Source organism: Musca autumnalis, unplaced genomic scaffold, assembly GCF_047663935.1.
Source record: "Musca autumnalis isolate F117 unplaced genomic scaffold, ASM4766393v1 scaffold_2, whole genome shotgun sequence".
In the NCBI taxonomy this organism is placed as follows: domain Eukaryota; kingdom Metazoa; phylum Arthropoda; class Insecta; order Diptera; family Muscidae; genus Musca; species Musca autumnalis.
The window spans coordinates 26,910,720-26,937,085 of NW_027411755.1; the positions used below are offsets into that span (position 1 = coordinate 26,910,720).

Sequence of the window (26,366 nt, forward strand, 5' to 3'; positions counted from 1 at the left end):
TATCGGTCCACTCCTTCAGGTACCTCCTCCGCAAAAAAAAGAAAAATTGTGGCCACGATAACTCCTGAAGGGAGTGATCGATTTGGTCCATACTTTACACATCCTAATATATTTGCCAGACATACATCAGGTTTGTATATATTTGTCTACTCCTTCGGGTACCTCCCACACAAAATTTCTGATAAGTTTAGTTTATAGCTGCTCTCGAATCACTTCGATTTTTGTTGAAGCAGCTTGCATTCGCTGCCTCAATTACGACAGTAAATGCTTTTTCAGAGGCAAGTCCATACTTCATTAGAAAACAGTCCGAAAGGGGTAAAAACCCATATGGCACCATTTTTAGTGACTGGAGAGCCTCATCAAAATAATGGTTTTAGACCCAAAGTAAGTTTCGAAGAAATCCGTTTCAGAAACTTTGGAATCGATTTACCAATGTCTGTCCATGTGTCTGTCTGGCTGCCTGGAACGCACGATAACTCTCGAACAGATTAACTGAGTGAGATTAACTATCGAAGGACAACCCGGTTTGGCCCAAACTTCGCACACCGTAATATTTCTTCCAAACATTGATAATATGGACTATATCGGTACACTACTTCGGGTACCTCCCACACAAGAATTCATTTCATTTTCGGTACAAGCGTAGTGCAGGAACTCTTCTTTTTGCAGCAGGTTGTGCAGGCGATCCCTTTACGATACCATTTTTTCAAGTTCATACTTCCTGAGACAATTTCCCAAAAGCTCTAAATAATTTCCAAGGAGGTCTATATCGTACAAGACCTTCGGGTACCACCCTGAAAAAAGTTAAAAATGTTGCTTAAATGCAGTTTAAAGGCTGGTCGAGGATTCCTTTGAAATGTCTATTGAAGGCAAGTCCATGCGTGGGCAAGTCCATGCTTTCGGCCGTGATGACTCAAAAATCCTAAAGGGGCCAAATAAATTGGCTGATTGACTCTATCGAAAGGAATGACACCTAAAATTAGATCCAGTTCACAGATGGACTATGTAGGTTCATTCCTTCAGGAATGATAACACTTTTGCGCTTTTATCCACTTAAGGGTCATTTCGCGGATAGTGTGGCTGCGGGTATATCTCTGTCGGCTAAGCTGACTGATACGTTTTTACTTGTTTTAGAGACCCTTTCCTAAATTATACTAATCCATAAGCTCCTTTCTTCCAACAGTATTAAAATACCCTCGCTTTGTCTAAATCTTCTATAATTTCACTTTGGCCAAGAACCAATTTTTGTGTGACTAGGTATACTACGTTTAAGACGTAAGTATTATATGTCACAAAAATACGTTTGGTTTTATGATCCACCGAAAGACTCAGTCCATAGGATTATTTTTGAAATGGCACCATCTGTTGACAGAAATGTGCAACAGGGAGTTTAAAATTGATAATGAAAGGGCGGTGCTAAGTTCGGTTCCATAAGTAAAAATATAATCGGACATCACCCACTGAAATGAGATAAAACGTTCCTAGTTCCCCGAAATCCTCGGGGGAAATTGTTTTAGTTTTTTAAATAATTCCATTGATTATAACCTTAAAAAGCTTTCAGAATTACTTTCGGAAAAGCTTGCACTGACTAAAGCTGTAGGGTCTGAGATAAGTTTCTGAATTTACAATTGATCCACGTAAACGATTTATATTTTTTGGTGTTTGCTACTGAAATTCAATAAAAAGCTTTTGCCATTTAGCGACATTTATGAAAAGCCTTTTGTAATTATAAAAAAATTATAATAAAAATAAAAAAATTTAATCAGTTTTAAATGTTTTTATTGATAATTCCATACATCATCAAAGTATATTACGTTTACTTGCAAAGCTTTCACTTTAAAAGCTTTTAAAATTATGATTTTTTATTTTGTGTTTCAGTTTTGAGAGAGATGATAACATGTTTGAAGAAAATTAAGCTTCTTTGTTTGTTTGTTTTTTTACTTAATGATTATAAATACATAAAAAGTTTATATATTTTTGTTGTTGTTATAGTTTTAAACTTAATACATAATTTTGTTTTTTTTTGTTTCAAATACTTAGAATAGTTTTGTTTGACCTACTTTAGTTTATCTAAGGGTTTAAAAGAAAGCTTTATAAGAGGCTTAGTTAAAAATGTGAAATAAAGATGGCGTTGTGGTAGTTGTAATGAGATACAGAGAGCGGTAAAGAGAGAGAGAGACAGAGGATTTGTTTGTTTCTTGTGGTTTGTGGATCCATTAGGAAGAGGGAAGGGAAGCAAGTAGATAGTTGTTGGGAGAGGGGAAATAGTCGCTTGGGAACACCCTTTTACATCTCGTTTGTCGTCCTCCTTGCCTTACATCCTTGTACTTTCCAAGCTAATGCTCTCCGTAGATGTTCCCACCACAACTATTCCCGCTATGGAAGAAATCAGTTGGGGTGAAGAATTACGACTGCGATTGCTACCTCCTCCTCCGGCACTACCATTTGAGCTACTTTTCCTATGACCATGACTACGTTGTGATGATTTTAATCAACTTGCATTGGCTGCCATACTGGTACGCGTCAACAACTCATTATCCTCCAGCTGGCTAATTGCTGAGGGTGAGCCCACATCAATGGTTGTTACCCGATTACCACCGTCAGCCATTGAGGGTAGCTTTATGATTTCCGTATCCGATTGGACTGGCATAATGATGCACACAAAATTCTGGCCAGTTTGTGAGTCTCGAGGATGTAAGGTGACTGGATTGATTTTCTCCGTTTGGCCCTCAGTATAGGATTGGAAACGTTGAAAGATCTCAGGATAATGTTTGCGTAAGATAACACCACGTCTGGAGAGTATATCTAAGATGTTGGACAGTACCATTTCCCTTTGGGTTGTGGAGTTACGCAGTTGCGGATTAAATGTTAAGATGAGGACCTCTGTTGTGGGTTCTGGTACTGCAACCATGGTCACAGGTTGTTGCAGCATACCCGTGGGTTGTTGTTCTAGCTCAGCTAAGACTGTCTTACAAAGTTTCAATTTGGCACAACGTGAAACCAATTGGCGTTCCCAACGTACCGGAGCCTGACCCACACTGGGAGCCTCAGAGACCACACACACTGCCACATAGACCAACATTTTCGAATCCGGACGATATTCGGTGCTGAGTTTTAATAATTCCGAATATAATTCCAGACCCATTTCCGCCGGCATTAAATCCGGCCAACGGACATACGAAGCCTCACCCATACACTGAAAGCCATTCTTAATAAAGCCCTCTGCCGATTCGGGAGAACGAAAGAGAATACGTACCACACCCCGCCCCTGAGATAGAAACCCTTTGCGTGCCAGCAGACTCAAATGGCGCAAGGAGTCGCTGTCGTCCTTGCACGACGCTAACACTTGGCGGCACAGATTTGAGACACGGGAGTGGAGACACGCTTTACGATGCTTCTCCCAATGGGCTCGGCGACATTCACGCGAACAATATAAATAGGTACAATTGTGGCATGACTTGTAATACTTTTTGGCGTCGAGGGGCGTGGCAGTGCGATCGCACTTGTTATTTCGGCACTTGACCTGCAGCTCACCAGAGGCGGTGTTAATGGTGCCGGTGGCCGCGCTGCGATTATTCGACTCTGAGGAGTCACCGAGCGAAACGCGCCGGGGTGGCAGGAACGTGTTGAGGCCGCCATTTGCTGCATTTCCCCCAGTTGCCGACGTATGGGTGTGGGTGAGGGAGGTGATAGTATCACTGGCATGTGCCTTATTGGCATTTGGAGTCTGATGTTGGAACTTTTGTTCAAGTTGTTGTTGCTGCTGCTGCTGTTGTTGCTGCAGCTGTTGTTGTTGCTTTTGTTGCTTCGTTGGCGCATCTCCTTCACTGCGTCGTCGCAAACGTTGCTGTTCCTCCTTGGAGATTCCCAATAAAGTGGTATTGGTTTCTTTTTGGTGGTGTTGCTGTTGTTGTTGGCTTTGCTGTTGTTGTTTTTGGTTCATATATTGTTTATGCTCATTAACTGTAGCGCCGCCTGTTTCCAAATTGTTGATTTATTGTTTTGTGAAAGGGAAAGAAAAAAATAGAAACAAAAATTATTTTTTTAATTGTATAAAAATTTCAAAATTATTTTCATCATTCATTACAACATCTACACAACATCAAGCATTCCTTTACTAATTTTTTTCTTAATTTTTTCTAATTTAATTTTTTAGTTTTTTTTTCAGAACAACATTTAACACAACATGCTTTGTTTTGAATACATTCCTAATTTTTTTCAATTCAAAAAATGCGAAATTATATATATTTTTACACACAAACTTGAAGCTGACATAAACATGAATGAACATTTATTTATAAAGCTTTTTTGAGAGATTTTTTTTCTCAGTGTACGTTTTTTTCTTAAAATTCAAAAATTTTTTTAAGCAAAAAATTGACAACATATATTTTATTTGTATTTTCATTAATAGACCAATTCTTTTAAAATTATTTAACTAATGCTTAATGTCTGAAATAGGGTTGCCACTTTGGTAGGTAATTTTTGGTCGAATTTTTTAAATTTGGTCAATTTGGGTTTTAATTTACCAATTCTTTTAAAATCTATATAATTAAGGCTTAATGTCTGAAATAGGGTTGCCACTTTGGTCGGACATTTTTGGTCGAAATTGTAAATTTGGCCAATTGGGGTTTTAGTTGTTGTAGCCTAGGGATAAATTGTATTTTGAACAATAAATGCTCGGTTTTACGGTTATTTCTATAAAAATTATATTCTTTCCTATATTAATAATCTTTTTTTGGAAAATTTTGGGCCATTTTGTACGAATCATATACCAAATTATGTGCATATAAGTCGATTTTCACATATGCAATAGAATATATATGAAAAACAATCGTTTCATATCTGAAATAGGGATTTTACTTTGGTCGGAAATTTTTGGTCGAAATTTTAAATTTGGTCAATTGGGGTTTTAGTTGTTGTAGCCTAAGGAAAATTGTATTTTAAACAATAAATGCTCGGTTTTACCGTTATTTCTACAAATATAGTATCTTTCTTTCTATTGTTTCCCATATTAAATTTTTTTTTTTTTTTTTGGAAAATTTTGGGCCATTTTTGTAAGAATTATATACGAAATTATATTTATACAAGTCGCTATTTACTTATACATTAGAATATATATGAAAAATAATCAATTCTTATCAGAAATAGGGTAGCCATTTTGGTCGGAAATTTTTGGTCGAAATTTTAAATTTAGTCAATTGGGGTTTCAGTTGCTCTACCCTATGGAGAAATTATAATTGGAACAATAAATCCTCTGTTTTACGGTTATTTCTATGAAAATTCTATTCTTTCCTATATTAATAATTTTTTTTGGAAAATTTTGTTCCATTTTGTAAGAATCATATATCAAATTATGTGCATATAAGTCGATTTTCACATATGCAATAGAATATATATGAAAAACAATCATTTCATATCAGAAATAGGTATACATACCACTTTGGTCGGACATTTTTGGTCGAAAATTTAAAATGGATCTGTAGTGTTATGAAAGGCTATATCAGTTGGAGAAATGATTCCTCAACCATGGAATGCGAGCTTCTAAGTAAAATTCCATAGGATGTGTTATTATTTTATATTAATTTAGTATATCAGAAATTGGGTTGTCAATTTGTTCGTAAATTGTTCGTCGCAATTTTAAATTTTGTATCTTGGGTTTAGGAAAATTACAATTCTTTTGGAAATTTTTTTAAGAAGTTAAAATTCTTTATCAAAGTATGTAATTATTTATAAAAAAAATATGCAACATAAATATAAGAATACCTCTAATAATAATCATGTAATAGCAGAATTAGAATTGCCACATTGGTAGGAAATTTTTGGTCGAAAATTAAAAATTTTTTGGTCGGAAATTTAAATTTTATTTGTTGGTATTTCAGAGATTATAGCTAATAAGCAAAGTTTTTAAGCACTTTGTGAACAATTTTGTTTGGAAACCGCAAGTCGAAGTGGAACTAAAGAAAATGTTGTAGCTGTGAAAATTCTCAACAAGATTGGCTTTTGTAATTTTTTTCTAGATTGGAGCATTTTTGAGATATATAAGTTTAAGTTGGGAAATTTCAGTCATGGCATTGTTTTATAAGGAGACGATAAAGTCAGTGGTTTTTTGGATTTTTTCATCTATGATCATTGTAGTTTCAGAATTCGCAAAAACTTCCCAGGTGTAAGCTCCTTTCATTTAAAGTTGGTTCAAGAGCACCGTGTTTCTGCTTAGAATATCACAAATTCTTGGGTGAAAAAATTTCGATTTAAATAATTAGGACCCAATTTTTAGGATATTTTTATGGCATTTTTTTCTAAAAATAATTTATGTTTTATCTTTGGCCATTTCTGTTTAGAACAAAGTTTAGGGTGGATCGTTTTTTGGTTTCACATCAAACAGGAGCGGGACTTTTCAGCCCTGCTCAATATTAATTATATTTCCTCAGAACTTTTTCTAAAGTAATTGATTTTGGTTGTTTATATCATTTCTCAGTTTCTTTGAGATATTTTTTAGGATTTGTCTAAAATACATTTCGAAGAAATAATACCGTCACTTTTTAGCCCTGTTCAGTTTTTAAGATATTTTCATCGGATTTTTTCTAAAATAATTTATTTTGTGTCCCCAATAATTTCTGCTTAGAAAATCACAAATTTTGGGAAGAACAAAAATTTTGGTTTAAAAAATTTAGGACCGGGACTTTTCAGCCGTGCTAAATTTTTGAGATACTTTTCTCGGAGTATTTCCTAAAATAATTTATCTTGTATTTTTCAATAATTTCAGCTTAGAATATCACAAATTCTAGAGAGAAAAATTTTTCGGTTTAAAAAAAACTAGACCGGGACTTTTCAGCCCAGAACAATATTTTTTATATCTGCTCTGACTTTTTTTGATTTTGGTTGGATTTCTTAAATAATATTTTTTCAAGCGGCCGTTTGGCCTTGGATTTTTTAAAAATATTTTTTCCAAGCGACCAAACATAGATTTTTGAAATAATATTTTTTTAAGCAGCCGGCCAAACGTGGATTTTTTTAAATAATATTTTTCCGAGAGGCCACACGTAAATGTTTTAAATAATATTTTTTCAAATAGGCCAGACGTGGGTTTTTTACATATTATTTGTTCCGAGAGGCCACACGTGTATTTTTTAAATAATATTTCTTCTCAAGCTGCCGGCCAAACGTGGATTTTTTAAATAATGTTTTTCGAGAGGCCCCACGTGGGTTTTTTAAATAACTTTTTTTCCGAGAGGCCCCACGTGGATTTTTTAAACAACTTTTTTTCGAGAGGCCGCACATGAATTTTTTAAATAAAGGGTTTTTAATATTTTTTAAAGTTGTATACTCCTCATTTGCATGTCATAAAAAATAAATAATTGTTCGTTATATCCAGGTTCCATTGTTAAAGAATTGCTATTTTTTAAATAATATTTTAAAACGTATTATTAAGTTTTTTTTTAATGATTTATATTTCCAAAACCGCAGATTCAAAAAATCTTTATAGAGCTTCCCAAGCGAAAATTTTCCGAAAAGATTGATTTTAAAAATAATATTACTTGAAGATCATCCGAAACGTGGATTTTAAAAAATTTATTTTTTGAAGAGCTTCCGGGATGTGGACTTTAAAACAATATGTATTGAAGAGTTTCCGAAACTGGGATTTAAGAAAACAACTTTTGAAGATCTTGCAAAGCGTGGTTTTTAAAAAATTGTCTTTTAAAGAACTTCCGAAACGTGGATTTAAAAATATTCTTTGAAGAGCTTCCAAAACGGGAATATTTAGAATAATTTTTAGGAGCTTTTGACACGGTGATAAAATAAATATTTTTATGAACTTTAATTTTAATTTAATCTAAGAGTAATTGATTACAATTACAAGCAGTACATTTTAGTCAAAAATCAATAAAATTGGGAGAGTATGCAATGTTGATTCACCTCACCAATCCCATCAAAATAACAATAATTTTCATCAATGTTTTTTCCAAACATTCTTTTCAATGGGTTAAACCTGGGGCTCAATTCTTTTTCTATGAAAATGTGAAATGAAAACTTTTATAAAGGAGAAAACTGTCAAATGAAAAAGTTATAAAGGAAATATTTTTCATTTCAAATTTTCATAGAACGAGAAGCCAGCCCCTGGATTTGTAAACGTAATACTTTTTTCATAGATAAATCAACACTGATTTTGTTGCGACTTCTTTCAAGGAGTCATGAAACGTGGGTTTGTAAAAGAGATCTTTTTTCAAACAGGCAAAAGCGAATTTGAATAAGTAACACTTTTTTAAAACCAAACGCTTAAAATTAATATTATTTTGAAAAGGATACCAGCAATGAATTCTATTAAGAATATATCCAGGATCCATTAAAAGTTAAAAAAATACTTTTTTGAAGATGCCAACTGCGGATTTGTAAAAATTAAATTTGGGGTTTTTGATATCAACAGAGAACTTGTTTAAGAAGTATATTCAAAAACTTTTTTAATCAAGGATATAGATCGACGTTAAGAATTAAAAAAAAAAAATAAATAATAATAAATAATTTTCCAGGGACCAAACGCCGATTTTTTTACAATAAATATTTTTCTAAAGAGCCAAATATTTTTTTGTTTTCAAATTTTTTCATTTTTTAAAAAACATTTTTCCACAAAAATTTTTTTAATAAATATTTTTTCCAAGTTGCCTAACGTGGATTTTTTAAAAACATTTTTCCAAAAAATATTTTTTTTAAATAAATATTTAAAAAATATATTTTCCAAGTGCCAAACGTGAATTAAAACACAAAATCAAAAAAACAACTTTTTTTCCAAGAGGCCAAAGGTGGATTTCAAAAAAAAAAAACATTTTTCCAAAAAATATTTTTAAATAAATATTTTTTAAAAAATATTTTTTAAAAAATCCATATTTAATTTTTTTTTTAAATCCATATTTTACAAAAAAACTAATTTTTACACGGTGCTCCAGAACCAACATTAAATGAATGGAGCTTATAACTAGGAAGTGTTCTTGCGGGTTCTGAAACTACAATGTTCATAGATGAGAAAAATCCAAGGTTGTACCAGTTTTGAGATAGATAGGTTCAAGTTGGGAAATTTCAGTCATGACATTGTTTTATAAGGAGACGTTATAGTCAGTGAATTGTTCCAATTTGAACGTGGATTTTTTAAAAACATTTTTTTATAAATATTTAACAAATATTTTTCCAAAGGTGGATTTAAAAAAAAAAAAAACATTTTTCCAAAAAATATTTTTTAAATTAATATTTTTTAAAAAATATTTTTTAAAAAATCCATATTTTATAAAAACAAGTAAAAAAAGTATCAGTCGGCTTTGCCGACAGAGATATACCCTCAGCTTGTGTATATTGAAACAATTTTATCACAAAATACGTCTGTATTTAGGGGGTTTTAACATTTTTGGGCGTTTGAACCGACAAAAATGTTGATTAGGATTAAAGATCAAAAGTTTTGCGGAGGAGATACTAAAAAGAATGGATCGACATTGACCGTTATGGAAGTGGATCTCCAGGCACAACATATGGTGCAATAGGGGGTTTTTACACTATTCGGGCTGTTTGCTCAAGAAATATGGACTTGCTCCTAAAAAAAACTTTTACTAGTGTTGGGCAATCTCGTTCATTGAGCGGATCGATCTTTTTCATTCCGTTCACCAAAAAGATCCGGGTCGTTAACTTCGTTCGTTGGCTCTTTTTCGTTCAACAATACATATGACTGTATTATTTTCTTTTGAAGTCGTTCGTTCTCTGCTGCATATGACTCCGTCGTTCTTTTCACCGAATCGTTCTTTTGAAAATGTTCGTTCACGAATGACACATTGTGTGCTAATGGGCTGGTTTTGTTTCTGAACGTAGTGGTGGTGAACGAATGATGCAAAAGAAAGATATGACCGAGATGTGCTACTGAATGAGGTGAGTTACTGAGCGAGAGTAGCTCTCTGAATCATTGTTTGTTTTGTGTGGAAATTTGTGCTGCTTGCGCTAACGCAGCGTTTTTTTAGAGTTTGACTGCAAAACCAATGCTGCTAATTTTGTAAGCAGCAATGACTCGTCTATCGGGGATCTAAATGAACGATATAAAAGAATGGGCTGGATACGGATCCGTTCGTTCTTTTCACGGAATCGTTCCTTTGAGCCGGTTCGTTCATGAACGACGCAACTCTAACTTTTACCATCGTAATTGAGGCAGCGAAAGCAAGTTGATTCAACAAAAATCAAAGTGATTCGAGAGCAGGTCTTAAAGTGAACTTTTCCGATATTTTGTGTGGGAGGTACCGGATAGAGTGGACAAATATAGTCCATATTTGAACCTGATCTATATCTGGTAGATATATTAGGATGTGTAAAGTGTAGACCAATTCGGCCACTCCCTTCAAGAGTTACCGTACGAACAATTTTTCCGAACATTTTTGAACTTTTGTGGGGGAGGTACCTGAAGGCGTGGACCGATATGGCTTATCTTCGAACTTAAACTATGTTTGGAGAAAATATTACTAAGGCCAAATTTTGGACCGAATTGGCAGGTCCGTTCGAGAGTTATCTTGCACTCCAACCACCTCACACGGTGTCATATGGGTTTTTTTGCAACTTTCAGGCTATTTTCTCAGGAAGTATGGACTTGCCCCTGATGAAACTTGTGTCGTCGTATGGAGGACAGTGAATACAAGTTGCTAAAACAAAAATCAAAGCGATACGAGAAACTGAACTTTTCCGAAATTTTGTGTGGGAGGTACCCGAAGGAGTGGACCAATTGAGACCATATTGGAACCTCATATTACTCTAGTAGAAAGTTTACGCTATACAAAGTATGGACCAAATCGGTCACTCCCTTCAAGAGTTATCGTGCGCACAAACTTTCCGAACATTTTCGAACTTTTGTGGGGGAGTTACCGGAAGGAGTGGACCGATGTAGCTCATCTTCGAACTTAAACTAAGTTTGGGCAAAATATTACGAAAGCCAAAATTTGAACCCAATCGATTCATCCGTTCGAGAGTTATCGTGCGCTCCAGCCAGCAGGACAGACAGACAGACGGACGGACATGGCTAGATCGACTCCAAATTGTCTGAAACACATTTCGTCCAAACATACTTGGGGTCTAAAACCATTATTTCGATGAGGCACATTTTCATCGTATCAAAGTGTATATACCCTCGTTAGCATAAATGCTGAGGGTAAATTTTTTTTTTATTAAAAAATTTTTTTTAAAAGATTCACGTTTTATTAAAAATTATTTTTAAAAAATCCATGTTTTATTAAAAATATTTTTTTTAATCCACGATTTATTTAAAGTTATTATTAAAAAATCCACGTTTTATTGAAAATATTTCCACGTTTTTTTTTTTTTTAAATACAGGTTTTACTAATTTTTTTTAAATCATCATTATTATACTCTTTTTTTATAATTACGCTTTATTAAACAATATTTTTTAAAAAAAATTACGTTTTATAAAAAACTATTTTTTAAAAAAATCAACGATTTATTAAAAGAAATATGTTTTAACAAAGTACACGTTTTATTAAAAATAAAAACAAATAAAAAAATCACCTTTTATTCAAAAATTCACGTCTTATTATAAAATAATTTTTAAAAATCCACGTTTTATTAAAAAATATTTTTTATAAAAATCCACGTTTTATTAAAAAATATTTTTTATAAAAATCCACGTTTTATTAACAAATATTTTTTATAAAAATCCACGTGTTATTAAAAAATATTTTTTATAAAAATCCACGTTTTATTAAAAAATATTTTTTATAAAAATTAACGTTTTATTAAAAAATATTTTTTATAAAAATCCACGTTTTATTAAGAAATATTTTTTATAAAAATCCACGTTTTATTAAAAACTATTTTTTAAAAAATCCACGTTTTATTAAAAAATATTTTTTAAAAAAATCCACGTTTTATTAAAAAATATTTTTTAAAAAATCCACGTTTTATTAAAAAATATTTTTTAAAAAATCTACGTTTTATTAAAAAATATTTTTTAAAAAATCCACGTTTTATTAAAAAATATTTTTTAAAAAATCCACGTTTTATTAAAAAATATTTTTTAAAGAATCCACGTTTTATTAAAAAATATTTTTTAAAAAATCCACGTTATATTAAAAAATATTTTTTAAAAAATCCACGTTTTATTAAAGAAATATTTTTTAAAAAATCCACGTTTTATTAAAAAATATTTTTTAAAAAATCCACGTTTTATTAAAAAATATTTTTTATAAAAATCCACGTTTTATTAAAAAATATTTTTTATAAAAATCCACATTTTATTAGAAAATATTTTTAAACAAGTAAAAAGGTATCAGTCAGCTTTGCTGACAGAGATATACCCTCAGCCTGTGTATATTGAAACAATTTTTTCCCAAAAAACGTATGTATTTAGGGGGTTTTAAACATTTTGGATGTATGAACCGACAAAAATGTTGATTAGGATTAAAGATCAAAAATTTTGTGGAGGATATACTTAAAGAAGTGGATCGACATTGACCATTATGGAAGTGGTGCCACTACATACGGTGCCATAGGGGGTTTTAACACCCTTCGGGCTGTTTGCTCAAGAAGTATGGACTTGCCCCTGAAAAAAATTTTACCATCGTAATTGAGGCAGCGTATGCAAGTTGCTTCAACAAAAATCAACGTGATTCGATTGCAGGTCTTAAAGTGAACTTATCTGAAATTTTGTGTGGGAGGTACCGGATGGAGTGGACAAATATAGTCCATATTTGAACCTGATCTATGTTGGGTGCCAACGTGGTGCAATGGTATGCACACCCGCCTTGCACGCTGAAGGTCGTGGGTTCGATTCCCCGGCCAGTCAAACATCAAAATTTTCAACGTTGGCAAAATACCCCTCAGTAATGTTGGCGACATTTCCTGAGTATTTCAGCCATGTAAAACTTCTCTACAAGTGGTGTCTTAGGACACGCCGTTCGGACTCGGCGATAAACTGTAGGTCCCATATCACTGAGCTAATATGAATCGGGGTGCACTCATTGATATGAGAGAGGTCTGCCTTGTCCCGTATGGGATGTTTGTGGAACAATTATTATATATATTACTATGTCTGGTAGATATATTAGGATGTGTAAAGTATAGACCAATTCGGCCACTCTCTTCAAGAGTTACCGTACGAACAATTTTTCCGAACATTATTGAACTTTTGTGGAAGGATTTACCTGAAGGCGTGGACCGATATGGCTTATCTTCGAACTTAAACTATGTTTGGAGAAAATATTACTAAGGCCAAATTTTGGACAGAATTGGCAGGTCCGTTCGAGAGTTATCTTGCGCTCCAACTACGACACATGGTATTATATCGACGCCTCCAAACAATAGTATGCTAAGTCGACTTAGCATGTTTTCAAGTTCTTTACATTTTTACATTTTACGTCCTTTAACTTAAATTCTGTCAAATTTTGGTAATGATCGGTCAATCCGAACAGAAGTTATAAACAAATGTTTACTCAGAATAGTAGTGAAGGTCAAGGAAAACTGTAAACTTTGAGAGCTTCTCCTGCAAAACACACTTTTCAGACATAGCATACTATTATTTGGAGGTGTCGATATGGGTTGTTTGCAGTTTTCGTGCTGATTTCTGAGGAAGTAGGGACTTGTTCCTGAAAAAAATTATCGTCGTAATGGGGGTAGTGAATACAAGTGGCTGCAACAAAAATCAAAGCGATTCGAGAGCAGGCCTTAAACTGCACTTAAGGTGGGAGGTACCTGAAAGAATGGACCAATAGGGTCCATATTGGAACCTCATCTATGTCTGGTAGAAATGTCACGATGTGCAAAGTATGGACTAATTCGGTTACTCCCTTCAAGAGTTATGGTGCGGATTTTTGAACTTTTTTGGGGGAGGTACCTGAAGGAGCGGACCGATATGGCCCATCTTCGAACTCAAATCAAATCTGGACAAAATATTTCGATACCCAAAATTTGAACCGAATCGATTGATCCGATCGAGAGTTATCGTGCGCACCAGCCAGCCAGACAGACAGACGGACGGACATTGCTAAATCGACTCAAAATTGTCTGAAACGGATATCGTACAAACATTGATTCGGACCACTACCTTGTTGCAGCAAAGATACGCACCCGCTTAAACGTAGCAAACAAAGTACGAACAGACACAACACGAAAGTTAGACATCGGTAAGCTGCAATCACAACAGATAGACACAGCATATTCCACTCAACTAGCCCAATTGCTTAATCAAAGTAGGAGATAGATATCGGGAGAAAAGGAGAGAGGAGAAACGTATTTTCCGCAGGAAAAAGAGGAAGATGGAAAAGCGGGAGTGTGAAAAAATCGAGATGTGCAGGAACCAGCATGAAGTCCGAAAATTCAACCAAATAGTCAAGCATCAAACTGATGGCTTTGGTACAGCCACATCCTCCTGTAGAGACCAGCAAGGTAATTTGGTAACTGATACAGATAGTGTGCTCAGGATATGGAAAGAACATTTTTCAACGAAGACGACGAAGATACTACAGACCCAATCCCAGAAGATGGTATTGAATGTATACCGCCAGCCAAGATGAGGTAAAGACAGCAATAAATGGGCGGAAGAATAATAAGGCAGCAAGAGCCGATGGCTTACCAGCCGAGCTGTTAAAAACTGGAGGCGACACGCTGATAAGGTGTATTCATCAGCTAGTTAGCACCATCTGGCAGGAAGAACGAGTACCCGACGATTGGAACCTGAGTATCCTGTGCCCCGTCTACAAGAAAGGAGATAAGACTGTATGCTCTAACTATAGGGGCATAAGTCTACTCCCTATTGCCTACAAGATCGTGTCAGGGATATTGTGCGAACGACTAAAGCCTATGGTCAACGAGATAATTGGACCATACCAATGCGGCTTTAGACCTGGCAAGTCCACCATTGACCAGATATTTACCCTGCGGCAAATCCTGGAGAAGACCCAAGAGATGCAGATCGACACCTACCACCTTTTTGTCGATTATAAAGCAGCCTTCGACAGCCCGCTGCGTTCAAAGGTATTCCAAGCCATGTCTGAATTTGGTATCCCCGCAAAGCTCATCCGGCTTTGTAAAATGACTTTGACTGACACGAGGTCCTCAGTTAAAATAGGAAAGAACCTCTCCGAAGAGTTTGGTACCAAAAGAGGTTTCAGACAAAGAGACAGCCTTTCGTGTGACCTCTTCAACATTCTGCTAGAAAAGGTTATACGAGAGGCAAACGTCAAAAGAAGTGGCACAATCTACACCAATAGTCACATGTTACTTGCTTATGCTAATGATATAGACATCATGGGCCGATCAGTAAAAGAAGTAACTGATACCTTTATAAAGGTCGAAGTAGAATCTGCTAAAGTGGGTCTGGCGGTAAACGGTGAGAAGACCAAGTTGATGGTGTCGACGCGCAATGCGTCCATTGAGCTCGGACCGACTGTGGAAGTTGGTTCCTATAATATTGAGGTAGTAAAAGACTTCGTCTACCTCGGCACCTCCGTAAACACAACAAACGACATCAGTTGTGAAATAAAAAGAAGAATTGTATTGGCCAACAGATGCTACATTGGCTTTAGTAAGCACTTCAAAAACAAAGCCACATCTCGTCAAACAAAAATAACGCTCTACAAAACACTGATACTACCCAGGCTGATGTATGGCTCCGAAGCCTGGGTACTTGCGCAAGCAGACATGACAGTGCTTGGTGTGTTTGAGAGAAAAATTCTTCGAAAAATCTACAGACCAATCTGCGTTGACGGTGAATATCGACGTCGCATGAACCACGAGCTGTATCTGCTATACAACGACATCAATATTGTTAAACGTATCGAGATGCAGCGATTGCGTTGGCTAGGTCATATCATAAGAATGAGCGATGATGAACCCGTTAAACAGGCGTATAAATACGGACCGCTTGGCGGTTCACGCAGAATTGGCAGGCCAAGGAATAGATGGCGCAAACAAGTGGATGATGAGATGAAAAGGTGCGGTATTCCAGAGTGCGAAGCAACAAATAGAGAGAAATGGAGATCTTTTCTTAGTTCGGCCTATGGAACAAATGTTCTGTAATTGGTCAGCTAAGTAAGTAAGTAAGGATATCGTACAAACATACTTGGGGTCTGAATCCATTATTTCGATGAGGCACATTTTTGGTCGTATCAAAGTGTATATACCGTCTTTAGCCTAAAGGCAGAGGGTATAAAAATATTTTAAACATATCCTCGTTTTATTAAAAATCCACGTTTTATTAAAAATATGTTTTAAAAAATCCACGTTTTATTAACAAATATTTTTTAAAAAATATAGTTTTATTTAAAAATAAATTTTTGAAAAAAATCCACGCTTAATTTAAAAATATTTTTAAAAAAAAAATCCACGCTTAATTAAAATATATTAAAAAAAAAAAAAAAAAATCCACGCTTAATTAAAAAATATTTTTTTAAAAAAAATTACGTTCTTTTTTAATATTTCTTAAAATATCCACGTTTAATTAAAAAATATTTTTAAAAAATCCTCGTTTTATTAAAAAATATTTTTTAAAAAATCCACGTTTTAAAAATGCGTTTTATTAAAAAATATTTTTTAAAATTTTAACAAATCCTCGTTATATTAAAAAATATTTCTAAAATATTTTAGAATTTTTTTATAATATATTTAATAAAAAACGTGGATATTTTTAAAATTTAGCGTTATATCCTGGTTCCACTGTAAAAGAATTGGTATTTTTGTACAGCGGAACCTCGATGGTAATTCTGTATTTGCTCTCAGAGATCATCTGTTTCAATAGATGGCGCTATTTTCATGTTTTTGCCAGTGATGCCCACCGTTTTGAGGTTAAAATGAAGAATATTATATTTGCGCCTAGAAGTGTGTTAAGTTTTACAACGTGGGTTATTTCCAAAATAAATATAGTTGGCAGCATTGGTAAATGCATAAAAATAGCGCCATCTATTGAATCACATGATCTCTGAGAGTAAACACAGAATTACCAGCGAGGTTCCACTGTACAAAATGGCCAATTTTTTACAGTGGAACCCGGTTAACACGAATCATATTTTTGTTTTATTTTAAAAAATGTTAAAAAAATCTACGTTTGGCTACTTGGAAACAAAAAAAATATTTTGGGACCCTGTGGGTGATGTATTTGCGTTAGTAATTATACTTCAAGGTTGTCGGTTTATACTGTTGTCTTCAAACGAATATTGAATCTTCTAGGCATTGTTTAAGAAGTTGAAATAAAATATATAAAACTAAAATAAATATACATATATTCTAAAAAATATATAATTTAAAAGCCAAATATGATTATAATGCATATGTGGAAGGTAAATATATTACAAATATTTTTTATATATATGGATATAGACACTTTCCAATAATAATAAGAAATCAAACGGCTTACAACATGTACATAACACAAGGGATATGTAGCAACAAATTTAACAACTTTTTAAAAAATAAATAATGTAAATTAACAGTGGAACCTTTCACAAGAGGAACTTTTATATGAAAAAAATCAATAACCTATTGACCTCACAAGAAATGTGAGTATTATTTCTGTTATGAATTTGTTTATAAATTCTTTTGTAAGAGATTCCACTGTCATTTTGTTTATATGTATTGATGATATATGCTATATAAATATATATTAACAATATGTTGTGTTTATTGTATGTATTAAAAAACATTTCTGTTCCCACTCAGTTCTCTTTTTTTTCTTGGTTACCGTACAAAAACAACTTTTTTTATATAGAAAAAACATTTAACATTGTTTTTTGTTTAATGGCTTTCTGTTGTTAAGATTTTTTTGTTTAAATTTAAACACGGTCTTGTTTCATTTCTTTTTTTTTTCTATTTTCTTGTGGAACAAAAACTTACAGGTGCATACCTGTGCTGGACCTAGCAAATGCTTCACTGGCTAATGAAGATGAGCCTGGCTGATTACCTCCAATTATTGGTTGTGGCTGCTGTTGTTGTTGTTGCGGTTGTAGTTGAAGGTGGTGTTGTGGATGTGGGGTTAATCCTAAAAGGGAGGCTAAAACATCTTCTAGCGATGCGTTACTCAGGGAACGTTCTGGTGCTAGTTGTAGTTGTTGGCAAAAATTTTGTGGATTTTTTGGTTTTGTCACAATTTTGTTTTTTATTTTTTCAAAATTTTGTTTTGATTTTTTTAGTTTTTGTTGGATTTGTAGCAAAATTTCCATTCATATAAGGCATTTTAGAGGTGGGTTGGGGGGAGGTATGATGGTTATCAAAAAATAAACACAAAAACAAATTTGGGTAAGTTAGACAAAAAGAAATTAACAAAATTTTTATTTTTGCGGATGTATTGGATTACAACAAGAACAAAATACAAAAAAATAAGAATTATTATTTTTGAAAAAGAAATGTTAACAAATACATATGTACTCTTTTGTGCTCTTATATAATTAATTAGAAGCTTTAGTTGGAAGCACAGTTTTTTGTTGGTTGTTTGGATATTTACTTTATTTGTAAAAAAACTACACTGAGAAAAATACACTGATATAGTTTTGTATTAAATATAAGCAATAGAAAAGAGAAAAATAGGGTGCCTCTAGTTAACAGGTTGTCTACAAAGCAAATATTTTAAGTAACAAAGTAAGGAACAAACAAAAATATTTAAAATAAAATTTAAAAAATTTGAATAAAAATGAAATAAATTATCAAAATATTCTCTTAGCCACTGTGACGTATACGTGGCGCCAGCAGTTATACGCCCTGAAGAACTGAAGATTTTCTGCTACCATCATCCTGCGATTTTTGAGTGAAATGTCATGTATTTTTTAAGTATTTTTTTTTCATGTTTTCTAAAAAAAATAAAAAGTACGGCCCTGCTTAATTTCTAAAATATTTTCATCGGATTTTGTCTAAAATAGTTTATCTTTGATTTGTAATCAATTCTGCATTGAACATCAATTATTTTGCTCGTAAAAAAATTGACTTGGATTTTTTATCAATTCTCCTTTGAACACCAATTATTTTCGCATTAAAAAACTGGACTGCTCAATTTTGAAGATATTTTGCTCAGATTTCCCTAAAATAATTTATATTGAAGTCTCTAATATATCTGCTTTGAACATCACTAATTTTTGTGGAAAAAAGTTTGCGTTAAAAAAAATAGTAGGACCCGAACTTTTCAGCGCTGGCCAATTTCTTAGATATTTTCCTGGGATTTTTTTTCTAAAATAGTTAATTTTTCATTTTTGATCAACATCAATTATATTTTTGTGAAAAAATTTAAAAAAAAATTTTCTGAAAAAAATTCAAAATAAACTATTTTAGAAAAAATCTGGGAAAAAGTTGGACCGGGACTTTTCAGCCCTGGCCAATTTCTAGGATATTTTTCTCGGATTTTTCATATAATAGTTTACTTTTGGATTTTCAATCAATTCTTCCTTGACCGCCAATTATTTGCGTGTGAAAAAAATGTTTGAGTTAATTAAAAGTAGCACCGGGACTTTTCAGCCTTGGCCAATTTTTAAGATATTTTACTCGGATTTTTTTAAAAATAGTTTATTTTGAATTTTGAATCGATTCTCTATTAAACACTAATTATTTTCTCGGATTTATGAAACTAAAATACTTTGTTTTCGATTTTTAATCAATTCTGTTTTGAATATTGCTTATTTTTGTGTGAGTTTAAAAATAATAGGACCGGGACTTTTCAGTCCTGGTCAATTTGTAAGATATTTTTCTTGTATTGTTTGCTAAAACAGTTAATTTTAGAATTTTTATCAATTCTTCTTTGAACACCAATTTTTTGTATGAAAAAACGTTGGAGTTAAAAAAAGAGTAAGTCCTGGACTTTTCAGCCCCGGCTAATTTCTAAGATATTTTCCTAGGATGTTTTTTAAAATAGTTTATTTTGGATTTGTAATCAATTCTCATTTAAACGCTTACTATTTTCCTCTTGAAAAATTGGGCTTTAAATAAGTTGGACCGTGACTTTTCAGCCCTTACCAATTTCTAAGATATTTTCACCGGATTTGATCTAAAACAATTCTTCTTTGAACATTAATTATTTTGCTCATAATAAAAATTTTGCTTAAAAAAGCAGAATTTTCCGCGGATTTTTCATATTTTTTAATTTAACAAATTTGAAATATTTAAAAAAATAATTTTTAAATAACTTTTTACAAAATATTTTTTTAAATAATATTTTTATATAATATTTGATTCAATATTCAATCAATAGAAGGTGTTATAGTAATATTTTATAAATAATCAGGACAATCATGAATAAAAATTTCGTGCGGAATTTGTTCCCTTTTCCCAATATCACAATTTTGTATTTCCATATTTATGCCCATAAAGTGAATATTTCTGTCGATTCGGCGAGAATATTCCATAATTAAGTAATTCTAGTAGTTTTCAACGTTTCAAAATACTGATTATAAAAGAATTTCACTTTTTTAAAATTATTTTCTGTGCGTAAAATTCCGAGGGAATTATTCATAATTGCCCTGAATATTTTAAAACGTTTTATTTAATTGTTTGTCCATAAAAGGAAAACACAATGTTATATCCGGGTTCCACTGTAAAAGAATTGGTATTTTTGTACAGTGGAACCTCGTTGGTAATTTTGTGTTTGCTCTCAGATATCATATGATTCAATAGATGGCGTTATTTTCATGTTTTAGCCAGTGATGCCAACCAATTTCAGGTCAAAATGTAGAATATCGTATTTGCGCCTAAAAGTATGTTAAGTTTTATTGCGTGGATTATTTCCAATATAAATATAGTTGGCAGCATTGGCAAATGTATAAAAATTGCGCCATCTTTTGAATCACATGATCTCTGAGAGCAAACACAGAATTACCAAAAAGGTTCCACTGTATAAAAATACAAATTCCTTTACAGTGGAACCTGGATATAAGGACAATTGATAAAAATAAAAATAATTTATTCGTTTTAAAATATTATTAAAAAATAAATAAAATATTACTATAACACTTTCTTCTGAATATTGAATCAAATATTACTTTTTAACACGATATTTTGAAAAAAATATTATTTAACAAAATTTTTTAAAATGTTATTTAAAAAATATTTTTTAAAATATTATTTAAAAACATTTTTTTTTTCAAAAATTTCTAATTTTTTTAATTAAAAAAAGTAAAATATATGAAAAATCCAAGGAAAATATCTTAGAAATTGGTCAAGGCTTAAAAGTCCTAGTCCTACTTTAATCAACTCCAACATTTATGGGGTTAAGAAAATAGTAGGACCGGAACTTTTCAGCCTTTGCCAATTTCGAAGATATTTTCCTCCGATTTTTCATAAAATAGTTAATTTTTGGATTTTTAATAAATTCTCTATGGAACACCAATTATTTTCGAATGAAAAAAATGGAGTTAAAAAATAGTGGGACCTGGACTTTTCAGCCCTGGCCAATTTTTAAGATATTTTCCTCGGATTTTTGATAAAATAGTTTATTTTCGATTTTCAATCAATTATTATTTGAGTTTCGTGTGAAAAAAATGTTGGAGTTAAATAAAAGTAGGACCAGGACTATTCAGCCCTGACCAATTTCAAGATGTTTTTCTCGGATTTTTTCTAAAATAGTTTATTTTGGATTTTTAATCAATTTTCCTTTGAACACCAATTATTTTCGTGTGAAAAATATGTTGGAGTTAAATAAAAGTAGGACCGGGACTTTTCAGCCCTGACTAATTTCTAAGATATTTTCCTCAGATTTTTTCTAAAATAGTTTATTTTGGATTTTGTTTTTATCAATTCTCCAGTGAACAACGATTACTTTCGTGTTAAAAAATTTGGAGTTTAAAAAAGTAGGACCGGGACTTTTCAGCCCTGACCAATTTAAACATATTTTTCTCGGTTTTTTTTTCTAGAATAGTTTATTTTGGATTTTTAATCGATTCTCCTTTGAACACCAGTTATATTCTTGTGAAAAACATGTTGGAGTTAAATAAAAGTAGGACCGGGACTTTTCAGCCCTGACCACTTTCTAAGATATTTTCCTCGGATTTTTTCTAAAATAGTTTATTTTGGATTTTTTTTTATCAATCCTCCTGTGAACAACAATTACTTTCGTTTTAAGAATTTTGGAGTTTAAAAAAGTAGGACCGGGACTTTTCAGCCCTGGTCAATTTCTAAGATATTCTCTTCGGATTTTTCATAAAATTGTTTATTTTGGATTATTAATCGATTCTCCTTTGAACACCAGTTATATTCTTGTGAAAAATATGTTGGAGTTAAATAAAAGTTGGACCGGGACTTTTCAACCCTGACCAATTTCTATGATATTTTGCTCAGATTTTTTCTAAAATAGTTTATTTTGGATTGTTTTTTTATCAATTCTCCAGTGAACAACAATTACTTTCGTGTTAAAAAATTTGGAGTTTAAAAAAGTAGGACCGGGACTTTTCAGCCCTGACCAATTTAAACATATTTTTCTCGGTTTTTTTTTCTAAAATAGTTTATTTTGGATTTTTAATCGATTCTCCTTTGAACACCAATTATTTTCGTGTGACAAAATGTTGGAGCTAATTAAAAGTAGGACCGGGACTTTTGAGCCCTGACCAATTTCTAAGATATTTTCCTCAGATTTTTTCTAAAATAGTTTATTTTGAATTTGTTTTTTATCAATCCTCCTGTGAACAACAATTACTTTCGAGTTAAAAATTTTGGAGTTTAAAAAAGTCGGACCGGGACTTTTCAGCCCTGGTCAATTTCTAAGATATTTTCTTCGGATTTTTCATAAAATTGTTTATTTTGGATTTTTAATCAATTCACATTTGAACACCAATTATTTTCGTGTGACAAAATGTTAGAGCTAATTAAAAGTAGGACCGGGACTTTTCAGCCCTGACCAATTTCCGTGATATTTTCATCGGATTTTTTCTAAAATAGTTTATTTTAGATTTTTTATCAATTCACCTTTGAACACTAATTAATTTCGTGTGAAAAAAATTGAAGTTAGAAAAAATTGTAGGACTGGTACTTTTCAACCCTGGCCAATTTCTAAGACATTTTCTTCGCATTTTTTTCTAAAATAGTGTATTTTTGATTTTTTATCAATTCGGCTATGAACACGGTTATTTTCGTATGAAACATATTTGGAGTTAACAAAATAGGTTGACCGGGACTTTTCACCCTTATCCAATTTCTAAGATATTTTCCTCGATTTTTTTCTAAACTAGTTTTTTATGGATTTTCAATCAATTCTCCTTTGGATTTGGATGGATTTTCAATCAATTCTCTTTTGAACACCAATCGTATGAAAAAAAAATTGGATTAAAAAAATTTCGGGTTTAAAAAAATTAGGACCGGGACTTTTCGGCCCTGACTAATTTCAAAGATAATTTCATCGGATTTTCTGTAAAATAGTTTATTTTGAATTCTTAATATTTTCAGGTTTAAATATCACCCATATTTTGATGAACAAATTTTTCTTTAAAAAAATAAGACCTGGACTTTTCAGCCCTGTTGAATTTTCAAGATATTTTCTCGTTTTTGTTTTTAAATAATTTATTATGCATTTTCAATCATTTCTACTCAAAAAATTAGTAATTTTGTGTAATTTTTCGGTTTAAAAAATTAGACCGGAACTTTTCAGCCCTGGCCAATTTCTAAGATATTTCCCTCGGATTTTTTCTTAAATAGTTTATTTTGAACTTTTAATCATTTCAAACATAAATATCACAAATATTTGGGAAAACAAAGGTTCGTCTTAAAAAAAACTTAGGACCGGGACTTTTCAGCCCTGGCTAATTTCTAAGATTATTTCATCGGATTTCCTGTAAAAATTTTTATTTTGAATTCTTAGTCATTTCTGCTTTAAATATCACTAGTTTTTGGGTGAACAAAATTTTCGGTTTAAAAAAAATAGGACCTGGACTTTTCAGCCCTACTCATTGTTTCAGATATTTTTCTCGGACTTTTTCTAAAATAATTTATTTTGTATCTACAATAATGTCTGCTTTGAAAAATCACTAAGTTTTGAATTAAAAAATCGGGTTTAAAAAAACTTAGAACCGGGACTTTTCAGCCCTGGCTAATTTCTAATATAATTTCTTCGGATTTTCTGTAAAATTATTTATTTTGAATTCTTAGCCATTTCTGCTTTAAATATCACTAGTTTTTGGGTGAACAAAATTTTAGTTTAAAAAAAATAGGACCGGGACTTTTCAGGCTTGCTCATTTTTTCCGATATTTTTCTCGGACTTTTTCTAAAATAATTTATTTTGTATCTACAATAAGGTCTGCTTTGAAAATTACTAATTTTTGAATTAAAAAAATCGGGTTTAAAAAATTAGGACCGGGACTTTTCAGCCCTGCTCTATTTTCAAGATATTTTCATTAGGTTTGTTCCTAATATAATTTAGTTTGTATTTACAATCATTTCTGCTTTGAATATCTCTTATTTTTGGGGGAAAACATTTTTCGGTGTAAGAAAATTAGGACCTAGACTTTTCAGCCCTGTTGAATTTTCAAGATATTTTCTCGGTTTTTTTTTGTAATAATTTTTAATTTATAATTATTAATATTTTTTAATAATTTATTTTGCATTTTCAAAATATACTAATTTTTGGGTAATTTTTCGGGTTAAAAAATTAGGATCAGGACTTTTCAGCCCTGGCCAATTTCTAAGATATTTTCTTCGGATTTTTTCTAAAATAGTTTATTTTGGATTTTTATCCGTTCTCCTTTGAACGCCAAGTATTATTTTGGTGTGAAAAAAAATTTCATGTTTATAAAAATGAGATTTTTTCATACCTAGCAGCCAATTTCTTAGATACTTTCCTCGGATTTTTTCTAAAATAATTTATTTTGGATTAAAACTATTGTCTCCATTTGTTACAAATTTTGAGTAGAATATTCTCGTCTTCCCTTTTGAAGACCCTTCCATTCAACGTTCACTTTAAAACAAAAGAATAACAAAAAATAAAAACACAAAAAATTTTGTTTTTTTTCACTAACATAAAATTGTTTTTTTTTTTGTAATTTTTATTAAATAAAAAAAAAAATAATAATTAAAAACAAAACTTAAAATATAATAAATCGTAATATATCATAATAATTAGCTGGTTCTTTACTTGATTACAAATTATAAATAATAATTAATTGTGATTATAGAGGGTTTCTTTATATCGTTATTATGTATAATAATTGTGTTATGATTAATAATTCTATAAAGAGAGTATATTAATTTGTGTATATAATTAATAAAAACATAAAATGTTTATAAATTGCATATGTTAAAATTGTTTGTTTCTTTCAAAATAAATACAACGTTTTTTTTTATTAAAATTAAAAATATATATTTTTATATATTTTATATATAAAAATTATGTGTGATCATTAACAAGATATATTATTGCGATATAAATATTTTTTTTAAACAAATGCCATAAATAACTAAAAATTATATGTGTTGCGTGGGGTTTGACTACAATCTAAGATTGAAATTGTGTGGATTTTTTTTTTCAAATAACACATGATCTGATAGAAAGGGGGATTTTGAAAGAAATTGGGAAATAGGGATTTTGATATAAACTTAATTGTGTCCGGTACTTGCATCCATAATTGTTTCCAGAAATATTTTGTATGGACTTTTACTAAATGTTCTATTTTTTTAAAAAAAGAAATTTTGAATCTTCATATAAAATTTTGAGTTAAAAAAATTTGGACCGGAACTTTTCAGCCCTGGCCAATTTGTGAGATATTTTCCTCTGATTTTTTCTAAAATAGTTTATTTTGTATCTTCAATAATTTCTGCTTTGAATATCATTAATTTTTGGATCAAAAAAATTTCGGGTTTAAAAAAATTAGGACCGGGACTTTTCAGCCCTGACCAATTTCAAAGATATTTTCCTCGGAGTTTTTCCAAAATTGTTTATTTTGAATTCTTAATCATTTCAGGATTAAAAATTACCAATATTTTGACGAAAAAATTTTTCTTTAAAAAAAATAAGACCTGGACTTTTCAGCCCTGACTAATTTCAAAGATATTTTCCTCGGATTTTTTCTAAAATTGTTTATTTTGAATTCTTAATCATTTCAGCTATAAATATCACAAATATTTGGGGGAACAAAAGGTTCGTCTGAAAAAAAAACTTAGTACCGGGAATTTTCAGCCCTGGCCAATTTGTGAGACATTTTCCTCAGATTTTTTCTAAAATAGTTTATTTTGTATCTACAATAATTTCTGCTTTGAATATCATTATTTTTTATTGGCGGATTAAAAAATGTCGGGTTTAAAAAAATTAGGACCGGAACTTTTCAGCCCTGACTAATTTCAAAGATATTTTCCTCGGATTTTTTCTAAAATAGTTTATTTTGAATTCTTAATCCTTTCTGGTGTAAAAATCACCAATATCTTGATGAACAAATGTTTCTTTAAAAAA

At 31.6% G+C, this 26,366-nt stretch overlaps 1 protein-coding gene across 32 annotated transcripts in view; it reads right to left on the reverse strand.

Moving 5' to 3' along the window:
• Window positions 1–1,757: 1,757 nt before the first annotated feature.
• LOC141393821 (uncharacterized) overlaps window positions 1,758–26,366 on the reverse strand; it is a 501,342-nt gene continuing 476,733 nt past the window's right edge. For 15 of the 32 annotated variants that reach the window (XM_073967334.1, XM_073967332.1, XM_073967333.1 and 12 more), the window contains 2 exons: window positions 17,864–18,055; window positions 1,758–3,975 (listed from right to left, as the gene is read on the reverse strand). In XM_073967334.1, the coding sequence (XP_073823435.1) occupies window positions 2,492–3,975; window positions 17,864–18,055 (1,676 nt within the window). In that variant the 3' untranslated portion in view covers window positions 1,758–2,491. Of the gene's footprint in view, window positions 3,976–17,853; window positions 18,056–26,366 lie in introns of all 32 variants that reach the window. The other 17 variants (XM_073967339.1, XM_073967356.1, XM_073967360.1 and 14 more) reach the window with 4 other exon arrangements.